This window comes from Pyxicephalus adspersus, chromosome Z (assembly GCF_032062135.1).
Source record: "Pyxicephalus adspersus chromosome Z, UCB_Pads_2.0, whole genome shotgun sequence".
In the NCBI taxonomy this organism is placed as follows: Eukaryota; Metazoa; Chordata; class Amphibia; order Anura; family Pyxicephalidae; genus Pyxicephalus; species Pyxicephalus adspersus.
Genome location: NC_092871.1, coordinates 56477707 through 56500189, shown reverse-complemented (window position 1 = coordinate 56500189; position 22483 = coordinate 56477707). Strand labels below are relative to the sequence as shown.

At 40.1% G+C, this 22483-nt stretch overlaps 1 protein-coding gene across 9 annotated transcripts in view; it reads left to right on the top strand.

Annotated features, from left to right (window-relative positions):
• PNPLA7 (patatin like domain 7, lysophospholipase) overlaps positions 1-22483 on the top strand; it is a 265796-nt gene that overhangs the window by 37333 nt on the left and 205980 nt on the right. For 8 of the 9 annotated variants that reach the window (XR_011923221.1, XM_072429361.1, XM_072429362.1 and 5 more), the window contains 3 exons: positions 1603-1731; positions 2386-2466; positions 14047-14212. Coding sequence is in view for 8 of the 9 variants with exons in the window: in XM_072429361.1 (XP_072285462.1) it covers positions 1603-1731; positions 2386-2466; positions 14047-14212 (376 nt within the window). In the remaining variant the exon portion in view is untranslated. The remainder of the gene's footprint in view (positions 1-1602; positions 1732-2385; positions 2467-14046; positions 14213-22483) is intronic. The other variant, XM_072429360.1, reaches the window with a different exon arrangement.

Genomic DNA, 22483 nt, shown 5'->3' with positions numbered 1-22483 from the left:
CACCTTCCGTGCAAGCCATAGAACCCCCTAGTGGTCCTGTCCTTCGGTGCGTGACCATAAGTAGGCAGTTCATTCCAGATAATATTTGGAAAATATTTTTTCTCAATTTTAAGGAGGGTTATATTATCACAGCTTTAAAAATGCATACACATGGTGGGAATATAGAAAGGAGTTTACTCTGTAACTTACTCTCCCTTCTTTGGGAACTAACTAGGGGAAGATCTTTGATGTAATGTGTCAGACCCGTGTTTCCTAAACCCTTTATTGGACAACACATTGTAGTATATTTATAAACAATTTGCATGGTGATTAATTTAATATAAATGCTTGTTTATTATGTGAATTGAAATTGGAGAATCTCCTTGAAAGCTAATTAAAGGTGAGTGAATATACTTGAATATATTCAAAATGTATTAAGTAGACCTAAGCGAATGTACCGAAAAGTGTTCTGCATACAAAGGGTTAATTCTGTGTGGATGATTATGCCCTTTAATGTACTTTGTACATTTTGTACTTTTTGTCCATTTTGTCCTTTTTGTACAATGTACTTTTTTTTGCGTTCACCTGTTAGACTGAAACTTCATAACATTTTAGTTGCTATTCGCACAACTTTATGAAAGATAGCTGCTGTGAATGTGTTCTTTACAAAAGGTAAACCTGTCTGAAACCTGGATAATTTAAATTAGGCATATGACAAAAAATTAATAGACAGATGTTTTATTTAGTGAAAAATGCATGTCAGAACAACCTGTAGATCCAGGGATACAGTGAGTTTTCAACAATCTCAAGTTTTCCTGTAAAATTTAATCTCATCCCCACAATGTTCTGTTTTTAGGCATCCCATTTGGTCAAGGAGGCCATACTTTGCACTGAAAGTCCTGTAGAGAGGTATTGGTGGTGGTAAGGGCATGGCCAAGCTTGTCCTTTAATTACCCCTACCTGCCTGATCACAATTTTATAATTACACTCACCTGTCCTCTCTTTGGTGCGGTCGCCACCGTAATCACCCAATCATCTTTTTGAAGTAGGGTTTTCAGTCATCTTGACCGGCCAGGCCGTGATCTCTTAACTCCCGCACAGGAGTTATTTCAGTTGGAATGCATTGAGTATCCCAGCATCTTATGCTGAGCTGCACATGCACAACTCTTGACAGCTGAAGACAGCGATCAGGCAGGTTAAGTATGTTTTATTGCAGAAAGGATATTCCCTGTCCCTTTCTACAAAAAAATGAAATATTGTGACCTCTACTGTGTTATGGTTCCTCCCATCAGCTGCTACATCATGAATGAAATTGCAGCTCTCATTAGAGGACTTTTTTGTGTGTCATATAGTAGTAGTGGCCATAGCTCTGTCATAGAGTAAAAATTGGAGTCACCACCTACTTAATAAGTTAGAATGACTAATTCAAAAAAAAAAAAAAATGTTTTCAGAATGCAGCATTACATCTGTCTGTATCTCTGGATCCAGTGATCATTTGGACACGTGGATTTCCTAAAAGGTACCTTTTCTGTTGCATTTTTTGTGTCCTCCTGGCTCCTGTGGTATAGAAAATGATTTTCATGGCAAAGTTCTCTTACGCTTTGTGTTTTTTTTTTACTTTAGGGACATCCAGCTCCCTACAAAACGGTTTCAGCAAGAGCTGCTACAGCTTCCACCATATTGAGACTTCCAGCTAATGCATTTCAAGATGTATTTGCCAAGTACCCTGAGACTCTTGTACGGGTAGTGCAGGTAATTCAGGATAAATGTCCATTAACAGTTGTGAATCTGAAATTTTGTATGTATTGCAAATCTCCTCTAAAACCAATTAGGATTTTTTTTTTGCCAGCATATTTGTCTGAACTGTATTATATTTAGAGAAAACACACATTTTACTTATTACAGCCTGTTGCTGTAGAGATGATTTAGAATCCAGAACAGTTTAAAATAATGATCCAATATTTCCCTGTAAAACTTACTAATGAACCATTAAACAGAATATGAAATACTAATATTTTCTCATAATTTTAGCTCAAATTAAAACCTGTAAATGTTGTAAAACCTGTACTGGAAATTAATGGAAATGAAAGTTTTAACTTTACTGAATATTGTTGGGGGATATTCTAGTTAATACATAGATTACATTCTGAACAATGTTACTGGTCTCTAGTAACGCATAAGATATATTCTTAGTGATGAAATCAGTGTGTCGTGAATGGATATACTTCATCAGTCTCTGGTGAATGGATGGGTTTCATTCTTTGATATGTCATCAGTCTCTTGTGAATGAGGTTCATAGTGAATGAAATCCTATGAAGTAATATGTAAGTGTTTTTTTTTTTTTTTTTTTTTTTTGCAAATTACCTATTGGCTAATAAATGACATGTGTACCTTTTTATTTTACAGATTATCATGGTCAGGCTGCAGAGAGTGACCTTCTTGGCACTGCACAACTACCTGGGTCTTACCACAGAGCTTTTTAACTCGGTGAGTATTACATGATTTGTATTAGAATAGTGTCAAAAAGCAGATCTAGGTTTTTGTATGTCCAGATTTGGCTGGCGGAAGGGGTCAGGCTATGTCCCTCCTGCAATAATCCCCCCTATAGGCCTGATAGCTCTGGGTGTCTGGCAAAAAGCTGAGCTGCGCATGTCAATAGACCTGGTATTCCTTGCTTCTTCTGTGCGTGCTGGTAATAAATGAAGGGTAATGTATAAATGTAGAAGTTACATCATCCCAGCCTGGCCAATCGTGTTGACCGAAAATCACTAGGAGGTAGCAAAGCAAAAAGAAGGTGGCAGTGCCCTGTGAGGGAATGGGGATAGTTAAGTAACAGGGAGTTTATTTCTGCTTCAGGTGTAATTGTAAACATGAGAGGACTATCTGGCTATCTACCACTGGTGGACTCCAAATGAAATATTAGTTGCCAAAGTTTTTTTTATCTTGACAAGAAACATTTTTTATAATCTTTCTACCTGATGCTAGTCATTAACTCAAAGGGTATAAAGCTAGATGGTCAGCAAGCCAGCCAGGCAATTGACATGCTTTGAAAATCAGCAATCACAGCTTTAATATTTTTTTAATGAGAGGGTTCATGTAAGATGAATTCATGACCTGTAGTGAACCAACACCTTGTCCCTAAATGATCCTACCTGTGGTAAGAAGTGCAATTTACCACGCAATAAAAATAAATGTTGCAGAACAAGGCAGTTTTTCCACCTTGTAAGTTTAGCTTTTTGGCATTAGGTCCCATGTCTGCTCTAAAAATGGCCTAGCAGCCAATCACAGCTCCAAAAATAGAGATGAGGTGTCTGGCCTCGGGTAGCTAAACAATTGATCCAATGGGTTTTCTATTTTCCTCTTCTACACAGTCCCTATATTGAACTTATTAAACAAGTGATATCATTTTTCATACTTTTCACAGCAAGCATAGTTCTTTGTATTTTCTGATCAAACTAAAATTATTAGGCTGATTTTTATCCTCTTTATTTCTTTTTTTTTAGCGTTTTGTTCTTAGCTTTTAACTGAGGATTTAATAAAAAAAGATTTATTCAGCTAAACGCATTCCAATCATCAAAACAAAAGTTGTGCAAAGTCTGCAGGTCCATTCATACCATTGCTTTTTATTAAATATGTGCATCGGTGTGCTGTGGTTACATTTTGAGTAGCTCCATAATGTCCCTGTATTTCAACCCACTGCATATAAAGTTATTGCACTATTATAGTAGTGTGCTGCATTTTAAAAATGTTTTTGTGTCTTTTCTTTGTGTTAATAACCCATATCTAAGTGAAAATATCAATTGTCTACTGGAAATTGACCTCCGGTAGTCAGTGAATGCACCGCTGATAATATACAAATCCCAGAATGCTCTGTTGGTTCGTCAGTCAGGACCCACAAGCACCCCTTCCTCTGTTGACATTCATTAGCGACCTTCCTCAATTGTAGATATCTTTTAAAAAAATATATTATTGTTGTCCCACGACTTAAAAGCCTCAGGTTAAACACTGGGGAAAACGCCTGTGTAGATTAAGCCTAATGGTCCATCATGAAGCTGAAATGGCTTAATATGTGGTTCTGATTGGAGATCTGTTGCTGCGGTCTTTTATTTTATTTTATTTTTTTTTTTTATTAGCAACCAGCAAAACACATTTAGAGTGCTTAAGCGATCTGAAGTAGATGGTATCATGAAGTTGAACAAAAACATGGTAAACAGTACTGTAACAATGTACATGGAAAAATAAGGAAAAGTATGGAAATATAATGAACAGCATGCTGCATTTTGGCATAATAAACAGTTACTCAATAAGCAATCTGTAAAAGGAACGTAATGACCTTGTTGAAGTCTCTTTGGTCGCTGATTTTATAATAATAGAATAGAATAGATGTGAGGGTGGAAGAACACAGAGGGGAGAAGGGAGGAGGAGTGTGGAAAAGCCTGTCAAACACTTAGGTTCTGTGCAGGAGGGCGGAGCAGTCATTTATAATCCGCAGAGCTCTTAAAGTCGTCCAAGTAAAACCAGGTACGCACTGGTCTGCGTGAAGACCTGTCATCTGATCTCACAAGCTCTTCCATATATTGTATATCAATTACCCTGGTTATGTATATGTAATATGTGCAGTAACGTACCTGTGTGATGACCACATCTCCAGCACACCGAACTTGTGTGGGGATAAGTTTTTGCCAGCCAAACCGGGGTTTTACACCACTTAATAAGTAGTTTATAATTGGTTTCTTGGTATCGGTTGCTAATAGTGGCCTTGTGTCCCTAATATAGCATGAGTTCTATTTGGTCTTCTTTAAACCTAATGTTAAGGTCCCTCTCATATTTGGCCACAAAATAGGGCACGGAAGAGTCATGCAGTCAGTTGTAATTTATACATATGGAAGAGCACACCTCACGGGGGTCACCAGTTACACACAAACTTTCTATTAAAGCGAGGGGACAAATAAAATCCTGTGCTGACGGTAGGGATGAAATGAAATGTTGGTATTGTATCTTCCTCCATGTATCTAGGCAAGGAAGAGAGTGGTCTACTTGAAGCTGTTCTGTGTTAAGCATGGTTGAAGGCTGCGAAAAATGGAAAGCTCGGAAAACACCATTCTCAATCCAAATCTTAAGGATCGGATCCTTCCTCCTGGTTGGAAACTTAGGGTGTCCCAGTATACGAGACATAGGGGAAGGGAAGGCAACAATCCCTTCCTCACGGAAATACTTCAACATACCTTTAAGCATCTCGCCTATCGGGGTGGCGATGCAGGTTAGCAATGTCTTCAGATGGGGACCATGTTGCAACACCTAACATTAAGTTAAGTCCTTAAAGCCGGCATGTCTGCACCAGGTGGGTCAGATGGACTGCTCTGTGATACAATACCTGGTCTGAGAAAGCCATGCCCCCTCTACCTTTTGGAAGTCAGGGAGGAAATTTATTAAGGCAGGGGGTTTCAGTGTTCCAAATAAATTTCAAGAATTCAGAAAGAAATTTATGTAGCAAGTGGAGAGTCGCACCGATAAAGTCTGAAGTAAATACAGGAGGCGGGGCATAATATTCATTTTCAAAATGTTACAGCGGCTAAACTACGATAAAGCCTGTTGCCTCCATTGCTGAAGATCCCCATGTATCGTATTGAGGAGTGGTAAAAAGTTTAATTCAACTACTCTCCTCAGGGTAGCTGGGATGTTGGTGCCTAGGTAGCGAATAGAGCCCCGTGCCCATTTAAATGTGAATGAAGGAGAGTGGAGCAATGGTCAGTGGAGCCCACTCTAACACCCTTAATATCTGGGTTGTTATGAATATGGCCCAACGGGTTCTAGGAGTAAAACAAAAAGTAGGGGAGATAGCGGGCATCCTTGTCTTGTTCCATTGATAATAGAAAAAGGGTGGGAAAGAATTTTGTTAACTCTGACTGAGGCAGTGGGGTTCTTATATAGAGCCCACAAAGTTTACCGGGAATGCTTATAAAGAACCCATCAGGAACAGGTGCCTTTCCCGTGGGCGCATTACCAATTGCCGCCTGCAACTCAACAGAACTAATAGGAGCCTCTAGCCACCGCCAAAGCGTCCTTCGGTATTTTAGGGATTCCCGAGGCAGCTACATAGCCCTGTATATGTGCTGCAACCGTATCTGAAAGGCACGGTTCAGAATGCCCCCTGAGATTGTACAGATCAGAGTAGAACTCTTTAAAAAAGTTGGCTATATCCTGAGAGCAATGTAACAAGGTACCAGTTTTCGATTGTATACAGGGTATGAAGGCACGGGTTCTTTTTTCTCTAATGGCTCGTTCCAAGGCCTTACCGCACTTATTACTTTACTCGTAAAAAAAGGCTGCACACCTATCAAGTTGGGATCTCGCTTTGGAACAGTATTACAGATTGATTTTCTTTTTTAGTGCTAATAATTGGGCTTTCGTATCAGGAGCCGCGCTTGTGCCTAGTTTCTAGGTTATGCAGGTCCTGTAGCAACTGTGTCAGTAGCTACTGACCCTCTTTCTTAACCCTATGGCCCTGCTGTATCAATAGTCCCCTCACATAGCACTTATGGGGCCTCCCAGACAGTCAGGGGGCTAGAAACCGATGCTTCATTTCTGTTAAAAAAGGCTGAAAGCTCACCCTCTAAGTGGGTTCCAAAATCTCCTGAAGTCAGAAGCGATCAAACGCCAAGGGGAACCCCCTGGGGGTCTGAGGACACTGATCAATATTGGGGAATTATCGGAGAAGGTCACATTGCTTATCTCTGAACTCAGCACCAGAGGGATGGTATTGTATTTGACCAAGAAAAAGTCTATACGGTAATAGGTTTTGTGAACCAGGGAGTAGAAAATATAATCACATTCATTGTGGTGCTGTATTTTTCAGATATCCATGAATTGGTGGAGGTGCAAGAAACTCCTCAGGCACCGTAGGACAGAGTATGGGAGGTGAGAGGCCCCTCTTGATACATCATGAGCCGGGTCTAAAGCCAAACTTAAATCCCTTCCTACTATCAAAGTGCCCTCTGCAAACATATCAGCAACATCGAGGAACTCCTCTAAATAGGATACTTGATTGGTGTTAGGAAGGTACAGGTTAACCAGGGTGAAAAGTTGGGAATGTATCTTCCCTTTGACTAGGAGGTAGGGCCCTTCGGGGTCCCCCTTCAAAGTAACTAATGACCATGGAATAGATTTGTCAATTAGTATACTGATGCCCTTAGACTTGGAATCAGGTGATGATCCATGGTAAGCTGTCTGAAAATGGCGGTATCTTATGTCGAAAATGTGTTTCCTGCACAAACGCTATGTGACATTTTAGGCGGTTGAGGGCATATAGGACCACGGAGCGCTTAGTTGGGGAATTAAGGCCTTTGGCATTGATGGACAAAATTTTTAGTGACATATTAATGCTGGGGAGAACCCTGTCTCAACTTGCAATTCCACTAGGGGCGAAGGGGTAAGCGTGGGACAGGCTAAAGACTACACAAGAGGTGGGGAAGTACAGAAAGGGAAGAAAAAGGAAGGGGAAGGAGGTGAAGTAAGAGAAAAAATAGAAAAGCAAAGATAGAGGAGAGAGAGGAAAGGGTGGGGCTATACTCCGGGCTCACAGCCAGAGTCCATCAAAGAATACTAGTTTATGTAAGTGTCTAGTTCCTATTTCACCAGGAAAGGAGCGAACTAATGGGGGGAAAGTGAAACTCGATGTAGGCATGTTTACACTCACCTCCACCGTGTCTGGTTAAAACAAAACAAGACATTGAGATCCAAAGCAAAAATTAACCTAATAATAACAAAATGATAAATGTTGACTCCCATTATAATTATTGGGTTAGAATGGATTGTAGACAGAATGCATCGCCCTTAGTAGCAGAACAATAAAAGCGCCAGGCACACAGAAAACAAACACAATGTGCCACCACAGTACATAGAACATTTGGGTACAAAACAGAGCACAGCTCCTTGTTCCCTGGATCATACCCATCAGGTATTGCCACCGTGCATGATCCGTCCAGCAAAGACTATATAACCGATCCATTATCATTATCAGTAAGTTTACTGACAATTCTAAAAGTATTTAACCATTTAAACATAAACAACTACAGTATGTATCACAAATAAACAGTGTACCAGATAAAACCTTGCAGGTACAGCTAAAAAGGAAGAGCTATCCTCAAGACCATTATTGGCCATATTTTGTCAACCTGACAGCATCACAATGAGTATCCTGACAGCATCACAGTGTCTTATTGTAGGTAAACAGCCTGAGCACTGTGGGATTACAAGTTAATCACCAAGATAGCAGTAGATTTAAAAAAAGGGTATAATTCTATGATCCAATAAGACTGTTTATTATCTCCTGTATTTAAATTGCCTGCTGTTGCGGCAATCTACTTGGGCAATGATGGGACATCCTAACAGAATGCCTATTGCAGCTCAGCCCAGATAGAGTAGATTCACTGCTGTAACTACAAATATATTCCAGTAGTCCACTAAGCGGCATGGAAACAGGATGTGGTAGGGAGGGATAAAGTATATCATCAAAGCAGTAATATTATCCTAGTAATTAACTCTCTCCACTAAGGAGTAGTCAAGTGCTACCGTATCCAGCAGGCCTAATATATCTAAATAACGGTCAGCAATGCAGTGTGACAGGGGAGTAACGCTCCATGGCAAAAAATGAAACACCTAGATTAACTTGTCCTCTAAAGTTGTGAACCAGCAAGGCACGAACACAACAGCTTTGCAAGATAACTATGTCAGCTCAGACCAGATGTATTATGCGCACCGCTGAAGCCTTCAACATATTCTAATAAATCAACCAACAGCGTAAAGACAGTATATGGCATTAATAAGTAAAATGCATGTGCAAACCAGCAATATTACCCCAGTGGTGAACTCTTCCCACTAGGGGGCACCTTATTCAGCAAGTCTAACATAGCCAAGAAAATATCATTAGTGCAGTGTGAGCACATAGCAAAAAAACAGTTCAGCTATGATAACATATATCAGCAGCAATGATAGTAGAAACACATTAATCAATGGTCCAAAAAAAAAAACGGTCACAGGAGAGTGAGGGTTAGGCTTCATTAGCTCTGGGGCCCAGGGTGCTCCTCCTCTCTCGTGCCCAGGTAGTGCGCATAGGTCTCCGGGAAAATCCCTTCTGCGGTTTCTTCTGTAGGGAAATCAAGTCAGTTTGGGAGAACAATTAGATCAACTCCTTACATGGAAAATAACGCAGGGACCTGTGCATGGCAGTGTAGGGCAAATGTCTCCCCGCCTTTTGTTATCAACACATGGAATGGGTGTCCCCATCTGTAGTACGCCCCTGCAGAACGAATCAACTCCAACAATGAGCGAAGGGTACGGCGCATATGTAAGGCCTACGCTGAAACATCCGGCAGCAATTTTATGCTAGCACCGTCCAAGTCCACAGGACCTTGCCGCCAAGCCTTTTGCATGATCCCCTCTTTTAAAGTGTAGTAGTGTATGCGGAACAGCTGATGATTAGGCAAATTGAAACTGCGGTCCCTGATACTGCGTACACACAGTTGCTGCAGTCTCATACAAACCAGTGAGCTGCAGAGCTGAGTCCTTGCCAAATAGTAGTTTATATGTGCTTATGTTACTGATCCCATAGTACTTTGTTTTGTTACAGGTGGGAAAAAAAGCTACAAGGCTATTATTTATAATACTTATTAATCTATATTACCCATCTGCAGAGTGCTCTTATTCTGCACTTTACATAGTTACATAGTAGGTTAGGTTGAAAAAAGAGACATAAGTCCATCAAGTTCAACCACTAGGGAAATAAACGTATCCCTTATATAAAACCCTATAAGACATAGTTGGTCCAAAGGAAGGCAAAAAAAAACCCTGGTACAACTTGCTTCAACAGGGAAAAAAAAATTCCTTCCTGATTCCATGAGGCAATCGGATGTTTCCCTGGATCAACAGTCACTGTTATTTTTACTTTAAATCCCTAATACCCAGTTATATTCTGTGCTTCTAGAAAAACATCCAGCTTTTTCTTAAAGCAATCTATAGTAGTTGCTGAAACTACTTCCTGAGCGAGCCGATTCCACATTTTCACAGACCATACAGTGAAGAATCCCTTCCTTATCCAGAGCTTTAACTTCTTTTCCTCCAGACGCAAAGAGTGCTCTCTTGTTCTTTAATGTAATCTCAAAGTGAATAATGGGGAAGAGAGTTGTCTATATGGACCGTTTATATATTTATACAGGGTGATCATATCCCCCCTTAAACGTCTCTTCTCAAGGGAGAAAAGATTCAGTTCAGCTAATCTCCTCATAGCTGAGCTCCTCAATTCCTTTTAATAATTTAGTTGCACTCTCTCCAATTCAACAGTGTCCTTTTTTGTGAACTGGTGCCCAAAACTGAACTGCATATTCCAGTGGTGGTCTGACCAATGCTTTGTACAGGGGCAGGATTATGTCTTCATCTCTGCAGTCTATTCCTCTGTTAATACAAGAAAGCACTTTACTAGCTTTAGATATTGCAGCTTGGCATTGCATGCTGGTAATAAGTATATGATCTACCAGAACCCCCAGATCCTTTTCCATTTCTGACTCTCCCAAATGTATTCCCTCTAGACAGTATGAAGCATGCATGTTGTTAGCCCCCAAGTGCATAATTTTACATTTATCTATATTAAATGACATTTGCCACTTGGCAATGACTTGGCTGCCCAATCAAACAGTACATCTAGGTCTGCTTGTAGATTATAGACATTGTGTATGGACCTAATTCCATTACATAGTTTGGTGTTATCTGCAAACACAGAAATGGTACTTTTAATCCCAAACTCTATATCATTTATAAAGATGCTAAACAGTAAAGGTCCCAACACTGAACCCTGGGGTACACCACTAATAACCTTAGACCATTCAGAGTATGAATCATTAATTACAACTCTCTGGATGTGATCTTTAAGCCAGTTCTCTATCCATTTACAGATTGACTTTTCTAAACCTTTGGACCCTAACTTGCATATTAACCGTCTGTGGGGTACAGTGTCAAATGCTTTAGCAAAGTCCAAGTACACTATATCACCTGCTTTTCCACTGTCTACCTGTTTACTTACTACTTCATAAAAAGAGAGTAAATTTGTTTGACAACTTCTGTCTTTCTTGAAGCCATGCTATCACTTATAATAATATTTTATAGCAGAAACTCCTCTGTGGCTCTTTATCAAGCTCTGTAAGACCTTTCCAAATATGGACGTTAAACTAATGGGTCTGTAGTTACATGGTAATGACTTTGCTTCCTTTTTGAAGATAGGAACCACATTGGCCTTACGCCAATCCCATCGGTACCTTGCCAGTGACTAAAGAGTCTCTAAAAGTTAGAAATAATGGCTTTGAAAAAACTGAGCTCAGCTCTTTGAGGACACGTGGATGTAATCCATCAGGTCCTGGTGCTTTGTCAATCTTAATTTCTCCCAGCTGTTTCTCAATCATATCAATTCTGAGCCATTGTGACTCATTTAAGGCAGTGACATTGCTATTATGAATTTGGACTTGAGCTCTGCCATTTTCTTTCGTGTACACAGAGCTAAAACTTTTTAGTAAATCTGCCTTGTCTTTATCCCCAGTTACCAACCTAGTGACATCCTTTAAGGGGCCTACATGCTCAGATCTGAACTTTTTGCTAATAATATATTTTTGGGGGTTTGCCTTACTTTCCCTTGCAATCAGTCTTTCATTTTGAAGTTTTGCACATTTTATCTCCATTTTACATCTTTTGTTATATTCTTTATAGGTTTCAAATGATGAAGGTGATCCTTCCTTTTAAAATTTTGGAATGCCTTTTTCTTGTTCCTTATGGCTTTTTTAACATCAGCTATAATCCACATAGGTTTTAATTTTAGCCTCCTAAATTTATTACCCATTGGAATATATTTTTCAGTTTGCTTTTGTAGAACAGACTTGAAACATTCCCATTTCTGTTCTGTGTTCTTTGAGAACAATGTCTCCCAGTCCTAGTCACAGTGAGCCACCCTTAATAATAGAAAGTTTGCGCTTCTAAAATTAAATGTTTTTATCATTCCTGTTTTTGCTTCCTGTTTACAAGTAACTTTAAAAGAAATCATAATATGGTCACTGCTACCAGATTCTCTTTTATGTGTACATTTGTTATAAGCTCTGCATTGTTAGAAAGAACTAGGTCCAGCAGAGTATAATTTCTAGTTGGGGCTTCTATAAACTGTACCATAAAATTATCTTGCATTAAATTCACGAATTTCCTCCCTTTTGCTGTTCCGGTAGTGCCATTACTCCAGTCAATGTCAGGGTAGTTGAAATCTCCCATGATTAAAACATTTCCACTTTTTGCTGCTTTTTCTATCTGTGCTAGTAGTTGATTTTCTATTTCTTCCTTAGCACTGGGGGTCCTATAGCAGACACCAATCATTAATTGTGTGTTATTCAACCCCACATTCAAAAGACTTTACAAAAGAGAGTATACCCAGGAATATTGACAGCCCAGTAATGTGAAGAACAAAGCCAGGATTCAGCAATGCCAACTAAGTCATAATTCTCTTCACTCATTAAGGCTTCCGACACCCCTATCTTTTTTGCTAGACTTCTAGCATTGGTGAACAGACTCTTTAAACCATTGCTGCTTTTACTGTCCTTGTTTGCCAAATCATTTTGTTTTTCAGTACAACTAGTACTGCACAATCCAGTGTTTGTTTGTAACAATGGGAAGCTTCTTACAATTATCGATAATACTCCCCCCAACTATCCCCAATTCACCCTCCACTAGTGTCTGACCCCTGACAAACCTTTCTGCCACCTTATTTGACTGTCCCACCCCCCTCTGTTCTAGTTTAAATATCCCCCCACCATTGCCCTAAATCTTTCCCCTAGCACAGCAGACCCCCTTTCATTTAGGTGCAAACCATCTCTCGCATACAGGTTGTACCCCAATGAAAAGTCAGCCCAGTGCTCTATGAACCCAAACCCTTCGCTTCTACACCAGGACTTAAGCCATGCTTTTAGCTGCCTAAGCTCCTTCTGCCTTTTCTGTGTTGCGCATGGCACAGGCAATATTCCAGAGAACATAGCCTTGGAGGCCCTTTTCTTCAACTTGAAACCTAGTTCCCTAAACAGATTTTGAAGGATCCTCTATCTTCCATTTATATTGTCATTGGTCCCAACATGGACCAAGACAGCTGGGTCCTGTCCAGCCCCTCCCAGTAGTTTGTCTACTCGGTCCACCACATGGCGAACCCTGGCACCAGGGAGACAGCAGACCATTCGGTTGAAGGGATCCGGACGACAAACTATTCTATCAGTCCTCCTGATGATAGAATCACCTATGGCAACCAATTGTCTTTTCCTTCCTGCTTTTCCCTGCCCACCACTACTAGATGTGCTGCTTTCCTGGCTGTTAGGGTTAGCAGTAACATCTAGAGTTGCCACCACTGGGTCTGCCACCTGCACATCTTGACATAACTTTGCAAACATGTTGGGGTGCTCAAACCCAGAGCTGGCCTTCCTTTTCTGAGTGCCCCTCACACTCCCTCTAGTTACATTAATCTATTTTCCTACATACTCATCCTAATTAATCTCTCCACCCTACACATCTAAGCCATTAACTGCCTGCTCAATGAGCAGGAGACCCCGCTCAAGGTGATCCAGTGATTTCAGTGTTGCAATGCGCTTCTCCAGCTCTCAAATGCGAGATACCAGAAAGGCGACTTGCACACATCTGTCACAGTGGTATTCGCCTTGGAACTGTTGCTCCATTTGTGCGTACATGTGGCAGACTGTGCACTAAACCAAACCTTCCACCTTGTTACCACTCATTTTCCCAGTAACTTTGTTTGTTTGTTTACAAGGAGTTATAAATGTTTACTGTCAGTTTGTGGTTACTATAGGGATTTGTATTCAAACTCCTGTTTTTTCTAACTCCACTTGATTAAAATTCCACTTGTTTCACAAACCAAACATTATCTCTTTATGTGCCTTTTTTGCTATGTGAAAATATGTTTTTTTTATATTGTTGCTAATCAACAAATCTCTTTAACCAATGCAATTTAAATAATAAATCAATACATTTTGTTATCTGCAGGAAAGCCAGGCTATCCCCTTGTTGTCTGTAGCAAGTCTGACTTCCGGGCCAGGAAGCAGCAAATCAGTCAGACGGCAAGTGTCTACTATGTCTGCAGAAGAAGACCTAACTGACAAGGCAGAGAAACCTATAGAATTCCAACCAGATCCAGATTCAGGTATTCTAGGTAGGCGTATACCTCTATCTTCCGAATTGTTGTTAAATATAAATATGGCACAAAAACTATAAAAAGTATGGATTCTAGACTGAGTAACGCAATAGTTATTATTTAATAATTTATTTTAATGATTACACTGGGGAACGCATTTTTTGTGAGTTAGATCTTACACTTGTTTTTTTTTACTAATTTTTGGGTGGTAAATCCTTTTTTTGCTATCACATTCAGTTTTTATGATACAAGGTACCCTCCATTTTTGTCAAAAAACATATAAATTTAAAATACAATGAAAAAATAATACAATAATAACTTGAATGTACTGTTTATTTAATTTTTTTTTTTGTTCATACAAAAGATTTATTGTTAGTCAGCCATCATTTGTACATCCCATCTACCCTGATACCGACCTTCCATGACCTTCCAATCTTGGTGGAATCATTTACCTTGCTCATCACTGACTGCACCAAGGTTTTCCGGGAATTTAGAAATATGACTATTGATGAGCTTGATGCTTATTTTGCAACCAAGCATTTCTGTGTAAATATTTGCTTGTGTGTTTCCAAGAAAGTCCTTGACAATGGCTTTGAATGATAACCAAGCATTCTTTTCGACTTCCAACATTGTCCTGATGAAATGTTCATCAAACACAACGGCCTTTATTTTTTTAAATGACAGGCTAGGAAATGCCAAAATGAGGTACTTTGAAACAGTCTCCTTTATTTGGCAAAGCTTTAACGAACGTCTGCATCAGACCCAGTTTCATGTGCAGAGGCGGCAATATAATATTCTTTCTATCAACAAATGGCTCATGTAGAATGTTTGGATTACCTTGTTTTAGGGCAGATCTTGGAGGCCAATTCCTTTCCACCCAATGCCTCTCATGGGCTCTGCTGTCCCACCTGCACACAGATAACAGGGATACTTGGTGTATCCACGTTGCTGACCAAGAAGGAAGCATACCATTTTAAGGTCAACACAGATGACCCAATTGGGTTAGTGATATTTGATGCTACAACTCAATGACTCCCTTTATGTCTGCATATTTTTCACAAAGAGAAACTGAATGACCAATCGGGACTGACCCAAATATACTGCCATTGTGAAGGAGGATACTAAGCCCCGCTTTGAGGTATCGATGAATAGTCACCATTCAGTTGAGGTATAGATTGGAATTCCCAATTCCTCCATTAAACCAGAGCCACAAAGCCACTGTCAGTTCTAAAGTACTGCAGAAATGCAATTTCTCTGTTTCGAAAGTACTATACTTCCATTCCTTTTTCAAGTAAGTTTTTCTCATGCAGTATTGATGCTAGGGGTTTTGAAGCCTTCTTCGATAGTCCGAAATATCGTGCCAAATCACTCAACTCTTGCTGATCAAATCTCCTAGGAACAGAATCCTCTTCAATTTCAAACTCTTCATTATTGTTGTCACCTAGGTCATCACCATAATCATGTTCTTCAAGAGAGGGAAGTGTAACGAAAAATGGCACTGGGATTTCATCTGAATGAGCCACTGGGTGTATAGCCGATGGTAGACTAGAATGCTCTGTTGCACTTATTTTTCTTGTTATATCCTGTTTTTGTTTTACTATGTTTTTACTATACAAAAGTAAAAGTCACTGAAATGATCTCCTGGCTCTCGCCAAACCATAGATATACCAAATGGCATCTTGTCATGTGTTCCCTTTTGTTAACCCTCGACACACTGTTTGCACACCTTTTGAGGGACCCAAGACTTATCTTGATCACTAAGTTTAACTTAAAAATATGCCAAATAGGCTTGCTCTACAAATGTGTTGATGTTTGCCCTTTGACTAGGAATGGTGAAACTGCCACAGATATAAAAAAATGAATCACGGTTGTTTAGGCACTTACGACGAGAAACAGCAGAGCCAGACATGATCTGAAAGAAAGGAAATAGGTGTGTAGAAAGATAATTTTTGCTTATTCACTACGGAGGGACCCTTGCGTGCAAATGAATAGTCTATACAAATCAACGCTAAAGTAATTGCATTAATATAGGCGGTAGAGAAAAAACCTGATGTGATTAAAGAAAACTAACTGCACTTTCAGAATCAGCATACCTATTTTAGTGTAAATAGGCTTAAAAACTTAAGTCAACAAAAAATTCGTTCAACATTGTTTCCCGGTGTTTTTTTTAAATTTTAGTGTGTTTGTAGGCACACAGTTCAGTCATTCTGTCACAAGGTGGAGCTAAAGTTCTTACATAATGACAAACTGTATCACTCCATTATGATTGAATCAATGGATTAAAAGACATGGGTAAAGATCTGTTAAGTGGAATGTACATGGGATGTACATGTTGATGGGAGCCTGGGTGGGCTTTGTCACTGCACACAGCCCACCCACTCATCCCATCTCTGGCCGCTGCGCCCCCCGGCAGCGTCCTTCCCCTGACCCTGCTCGGGGTGGCACGGGCCAGAGCCGCGGAACACCCAAAGGGCCGGAGAAACATCCCCTTTGGGCCTTAGTTTGCCTATGCCTTTTCTAACCATTACAAAAGGTCACTTGTGTATAGCGGGTGTATCCTGGAGTGGGAATCTCAGATACTGATGCCCTTTTGGGTTGTTCACAGGACAATCAGATATGAAACCGACGCTGTGTCAGATTTGTTTGTATCAATGTCACTTTGTTCATCATAAATAAAATTGTTATTTTACTCGCATATTACAGTAATTTCCACAAGGCTTTTAAAGCAGGGCTGTGGAGTTGGTTTCCAAAACCCCTTCAATCCCAACTCATCATTTTATGGTACCACCGACTCTGACTCCTCTCATTTAACCTCCCAGCGGTAACCCCGAGTGTGACTCGGGGTAAAAAAAAGATGCTGAAAGCAGTGACCCCGAGTCGCACTCGGGGTAGCTAAAACAGTGAAAACCAATAGTGTCGGGTGGACTGCGGGAATTTCAAATTATTTTGTATTGCATTCATATGTCTAAAAGCAGTACATTGTGTTTCATGAAAATTTATTTTACAGTATAATATAATAGTATAAGTTTAATATTTTTTTTTTAAATTTAAAGAAAAAATATTGTTTTGACATGATTTATGATTGTAACACAACTTACACAGCATTTCATTACTGCCAAAGCTCAGCTTTTATATAATTTTATATGAAGACAGGGTCTGTTTTTGGGACAAGAAATTCTGGCCAGGAAGCTGACACTCTACCTCATTGACCAGCCATTGTCAGCATGTAAACCAGTAAAGTTTATGCCTATAAACACAGAAATGAAAACAAAATTGTATTGTTGTTATCAAAAGACTATACATTTTTATGCACTTGCATACATAATGAGGAACATAAACTACATCATTTTCTGCTTTAAAACCATCAAACTACATAAATTGTAAAACCTAAAACGGCATATATGTTAACTAAACTTGGAGCATAAAGCTGTAAAATAGTTGGTAAATAAAACTAGTGCAAACAGGTGTGTGAAGCTGGCATGGGGTGGTAAACAAACCTCTGCTTTCTTACAACTCTGTGTGCAGGGGACCTAGTGGAAGTAGTGAGGGTTTTAAGAAACGGGAGGACGGGTAGGCAAGTTTGAAAAAAATGGGTTTTGAGTGCTCTTTTAAATGTGCAGAAAGTAGGAGAAAGCCGAGTAGGATGAGGAACACCATTCCAGAGAGTTGGGGCGGCTCTAGAAAAGACTTGCAGTCGTGCATGTGAGGAGGTTATGAGTGTGGAATTCATTGGTAGGCCATTGGAGGAGCGAAGAGAGCGGCTAGGGGAGTATTTTTCTATCAGGTCAGAAAAATAGGATGGACAAGAACTGTGGGGTGATTTAAAGGCAAAGCACAGGAGCTTGAATTTGATTCTCAGGTGAAATGGAAGCCAATGAAGAGAACTACAAAGAGATGTAGCAGAGGAGGAGTGGTGGGAAGGCTGGATAAGTCTTGCTGCAGCATTCGTAATAGATTGTAGAGGAGAGAGTCGGGTTAGTGGAATACCAGAGAGGAGCATGTTACAGTAGTCCAGAGAGAGAAAAGAGCATGTATAAGGAGTTTGGTGGTGCCTGGGGACAGGTAGAGGCGGATTTTGGAGATGTTGAGTAGGTGAAATTGTCAGGACCTGGAAATGTTCTGAATATGGGGGGTAAATGATAGGGCAGAGTTGAAGGTGATGACAAGACAATTGGCCTGAGGGGAGGAACAAATGACAGTCTTGGTAACAGTTAGGAATATGTCAGGGGGAGATTTGGAATCTGAAGGGGAGAACATGATGAATTCTGGTATTATCCAGGTTGAGTTTCAGAAATCTCTCAGACATCTATGATGATATGGCTGACGGGCAGCATGAAACCTTATCCAGGACGGCGGGAGACAGGTCAGAGGTGGACAGATATATTTGAGTATCATCAGCATACAGGTGGTACTGTAATCCAAAGGAGGATATGAGACTACTGAGTGAGGAGGTGTACAGAGAAAAGAGAACCGTTCCAAGGACTGACCCTTGGGGAACACCCAACAGGGAGGAGAGTGAGAGAAGAGGAATTACCATTAAAAGAAACTTGAAAGGACCAGACAGACAGGTAGGAAGCAAACCAAGAGAGAGCAGTGTCACTGATACCAATAGGGCTACCAAAGTTCCCTTGTGACTTTAGATCTGTGGAGGTCGTTGGCCCCTTTTTATTAAGGGTTGTTTTGGTGGATTGGGCAGCCTAAAAGCCAGACTGGAGAGGGTCAAGGAGAGAGCTAGTGCTCAGGTAATCGGTGAGTCTTTTATAGACAAGGCGCTCAAGGAGTTTGAAAACATATGGGAGAAGGGAGATAGGATGGTAGCTACAAGGCAAGGTGGGGTCTAGTCAGGGTTTTTTCAGAATAGGGAGAATAATGGCATGTTTCAAAGCGGAGGGATAGATACCATTAGAAAGGGAGAGGTTGAATAGTTGGGTTAGTGCGGGGCCCAGTGTGGAGTAGTGGGCATGGAGTAGACCAGAGGGAATTGAGTCAAGCGGACAGGTAGTAGATAGTTACATGGTAGGTCCGGTTGAAAAAAGACATAAGTCCATCAAATTCAACCACTGGGGAAATAAATATATCCTAGATATAAATCCAATGGGCAAAGTTGGTCCAGAGGAAAAACCCCTGGTACAATTTGCTTAAAGGGGGAAAAAAAAATCCTTCCTGATTCCATGAGGTAATCGGATGTTCCCTGGACCAACGGTCACTTTTATTTTTACTTTAAAACCTTAATACCCAGTTATGTTCTGTGTTTCTAGAAAAACATCCAGCTTTTCCTTAAAGCAATCTATAGTAGTTGCTGAAACTACTTCCTGAGGGAGCCGATTCCACATTATCACAGACCATATAGTGAAGAATCCCTTCCTTATCTGGAGCTTAAACTTATTTTCCTCTAGACAACCTCTTGTTCTTTGTAATGATCTCAAAGTGAATAGTTGGGAAGAGAGTTCTCTATGTGGACCATTTCTATAATCATACAGTGCAATCATATCCCCCCTAAATGTCTTTTCTCAAGGGAGAATAGATACAGTTCAGCTAATCTCTCCTCATAGCTCAGCTTCTCCATTCCTTTTATTAATTTAGTTGCCCTTCTCTGGACTCTCTCCAGATGGAGATGATGAGAGAAGAAAGGAGACTTTATCCACAGTAACAGGACTGAGGTCAGTAATGATTTACAGGTGGAAGAGGTGGATATGGTTGGAGTGGTCAGGTGAGACATGTCTGATTTTGAAAATGTTAGCTCTAAAGTAGGTGGCTATGTATTGGGAAGAGCAGGTAGTTATGGGGGGAGCAGGTGTGGGGTTTATGAGTAAGTCAGTTGTTGAGAATAGGCTGTGTGGGCTGGAAGCTTGAGAGGAGATGAACGCAGAGAAATAATTTTGCTTGGAAACAGTGAGTGCAGGGTGAAGGTGTTGTGGTCTGGCTTTGTAGTCCATGAAGTCAGGGCTGAGGCCAGATTTTCTCCACATGTGGTCAGCTGCACGAACAGTCTTCTGTAAATGTTTGGTGTGATTGTTGTGCCAGGGTCAGGGGGTTGGCAGGACGGGTGTAGCAGAAGGTGGCAGAGACAACTTTTTCCAGGGCCAAGAAAAGAGTGGTTGAACTGGGTGTCAGCTTTATCTGGGGAGGTGATTTTGGAGAGAGTGGGACATACCATTACAATCTGCTGCTCCCACCTCACGCCTTTTGGACCAAGCAAAAATGTCATAATCCTATGAAATGACAATTTTTCATGAGCCAAGTACAATCCAATCAGCAGAATAGCTCAAATGAGCTTCATACTAGTGACAATTCTGCAGTGGGCTTACTAATACAGCAGTTAACTACCTCATCATGACTGTTATCTGTGAAATAGGACTGTATGTTTTTTATTAGAACAATTTACATCTATTAGTCCAACTCCAGATACCCACAGCCTCAGATCCCAGGACTCAGATTCCACAGCCCTGATTTATAGGAGCTTGTTTACAGAGGTGAAAGTTTGGGAATGTCCATGTTTGGACTAAATTTACACAGTCCTTGGTGTTTATAAATGCACTATTAAATATATTTCTTTACATATGAGCAGTGTAAATACTTGAATTTGAATAGACTGATACAACCAGAGTTCAGCAGAACTTCTGTACTGCAGAGCTTAGAGTAGGAGAAGAAGAAAAGGTGACAACAGAGTGGCAGAGAGATGAGCTTGTCAGGGGAGGAGTCTTTGGCAGTGAATGTGTAACACAGCTGTATCAAATGTGATCACACACCATGCAGCAGGTTTGCAGTATATGATAATGTGAAAGGGGAGGTGTTACTAAATGGTGATGGGTCTGTTTTTTATTGTTTTTGCTCTGTGTGTGTGTTTGTGTGTAAGGTATAACAATATATTTATAAACAACATAAATAATTCCACAGGTACGTTGTAACTCCTATTTCATTAAAAGAAATACAAACTAATACCCTCCAAGTGATTTATTCTACTGCACAATAATTTTTCCTAGACCTCTTTATTTTGTTTTCCAAGGGAAAAAAACCTTGTTCTGCTATGTTCTTTCTAGACTTATTCCTTGTTAGGAAGGTTTAGGGCTACATACACACGTCAGATGATTGTTGTACGATTCGTTTCAGGGTTGATATTGGACGAGAATTTGACGTGTGTGCAGAGCTTGTCCAATGTCATTTTTGGATCCATCTGTGTAACAGTTTCCCTCAGGAAGTAGTTTTAGCAAGCTCGACAGAATGTTTTGAGAAAGAGCAGGATGCCTTTCTAAATGCACAGAATTTAATTGGATATTGCAGGTTATGAAGAATGACACCAAGGACTGTTGATTCAGGAATATCTGATTTCCTTAAAGGATCATCAAGTATTTATTTTCTCCTGTTAAAGCAAATTATACTATTATTTAGTAGCTGTTTTTGTTTTTTGTTTTTTTTTGTTTTTTTTTTTTTACCTTTTGGTTAATCTAGATCAGTGCCCAACATTTTTTCATTTTGGGAGCTGCTGTTGATAAAGATAAAAAAAAAAAATTGCGAGCCACAATGCAAACAATTATTAAAGATGTTTAAAACTAAAATAGTTAAACTATTTTAAATAAAATCAAATTGACAATATTTTAGATACTGTAACGTACATGCACCAATAAAGGAAATGAAAAATCAAGAATTTCTGCATTCACCATTTGATGCTCATTTTATTTGAAAGATACAAAATTAAAGCTATCATACAATGCTGGCATGTACCAAAGAGCACAAACTACATCATACAATGCATCCTGTCAGTTATAGGCCACTAACTTTCTTTGTACCCCAAAATCTCTGCAATGGTTACTTCCAGAGAAACGCAATTCATGTGACAGATATCCATGGGGTACATGTTCTTACTACTATTACATCTTCAGGCCCCTAATCTCCTTGTTCCTGAGAAATTAGGGTTCATAGGGAGTAAGGGGATAGCTATGTGTGTCAGGGTAGCATGATATGATGGGTATAACATTTTATTTGGCAGGGGGGGGTGGACAAAGGCATTTCCTACTGGCTCCCACATTTCCAGTTGGGGCAGTGAGCAGTACTGAGCGTCTCCCCCTAGGCAGGGTTTCATGGCTTGAGGGACGGGTAACCACCGCAATCTTACCACCAGTCTAAACGCAGTCTTGACGTTTTGAGAATGAGCAAATATATATTTAGGGCACCACAGCACAGTGAATTGACAGTACCCTAATGCTCTTTGCCCTGGAAATGGCCCCCGATTATCTCTAACATGCATACTCAATTTGGGGACTAAGGTCTTTAAATAGCCCCCCTTTAATG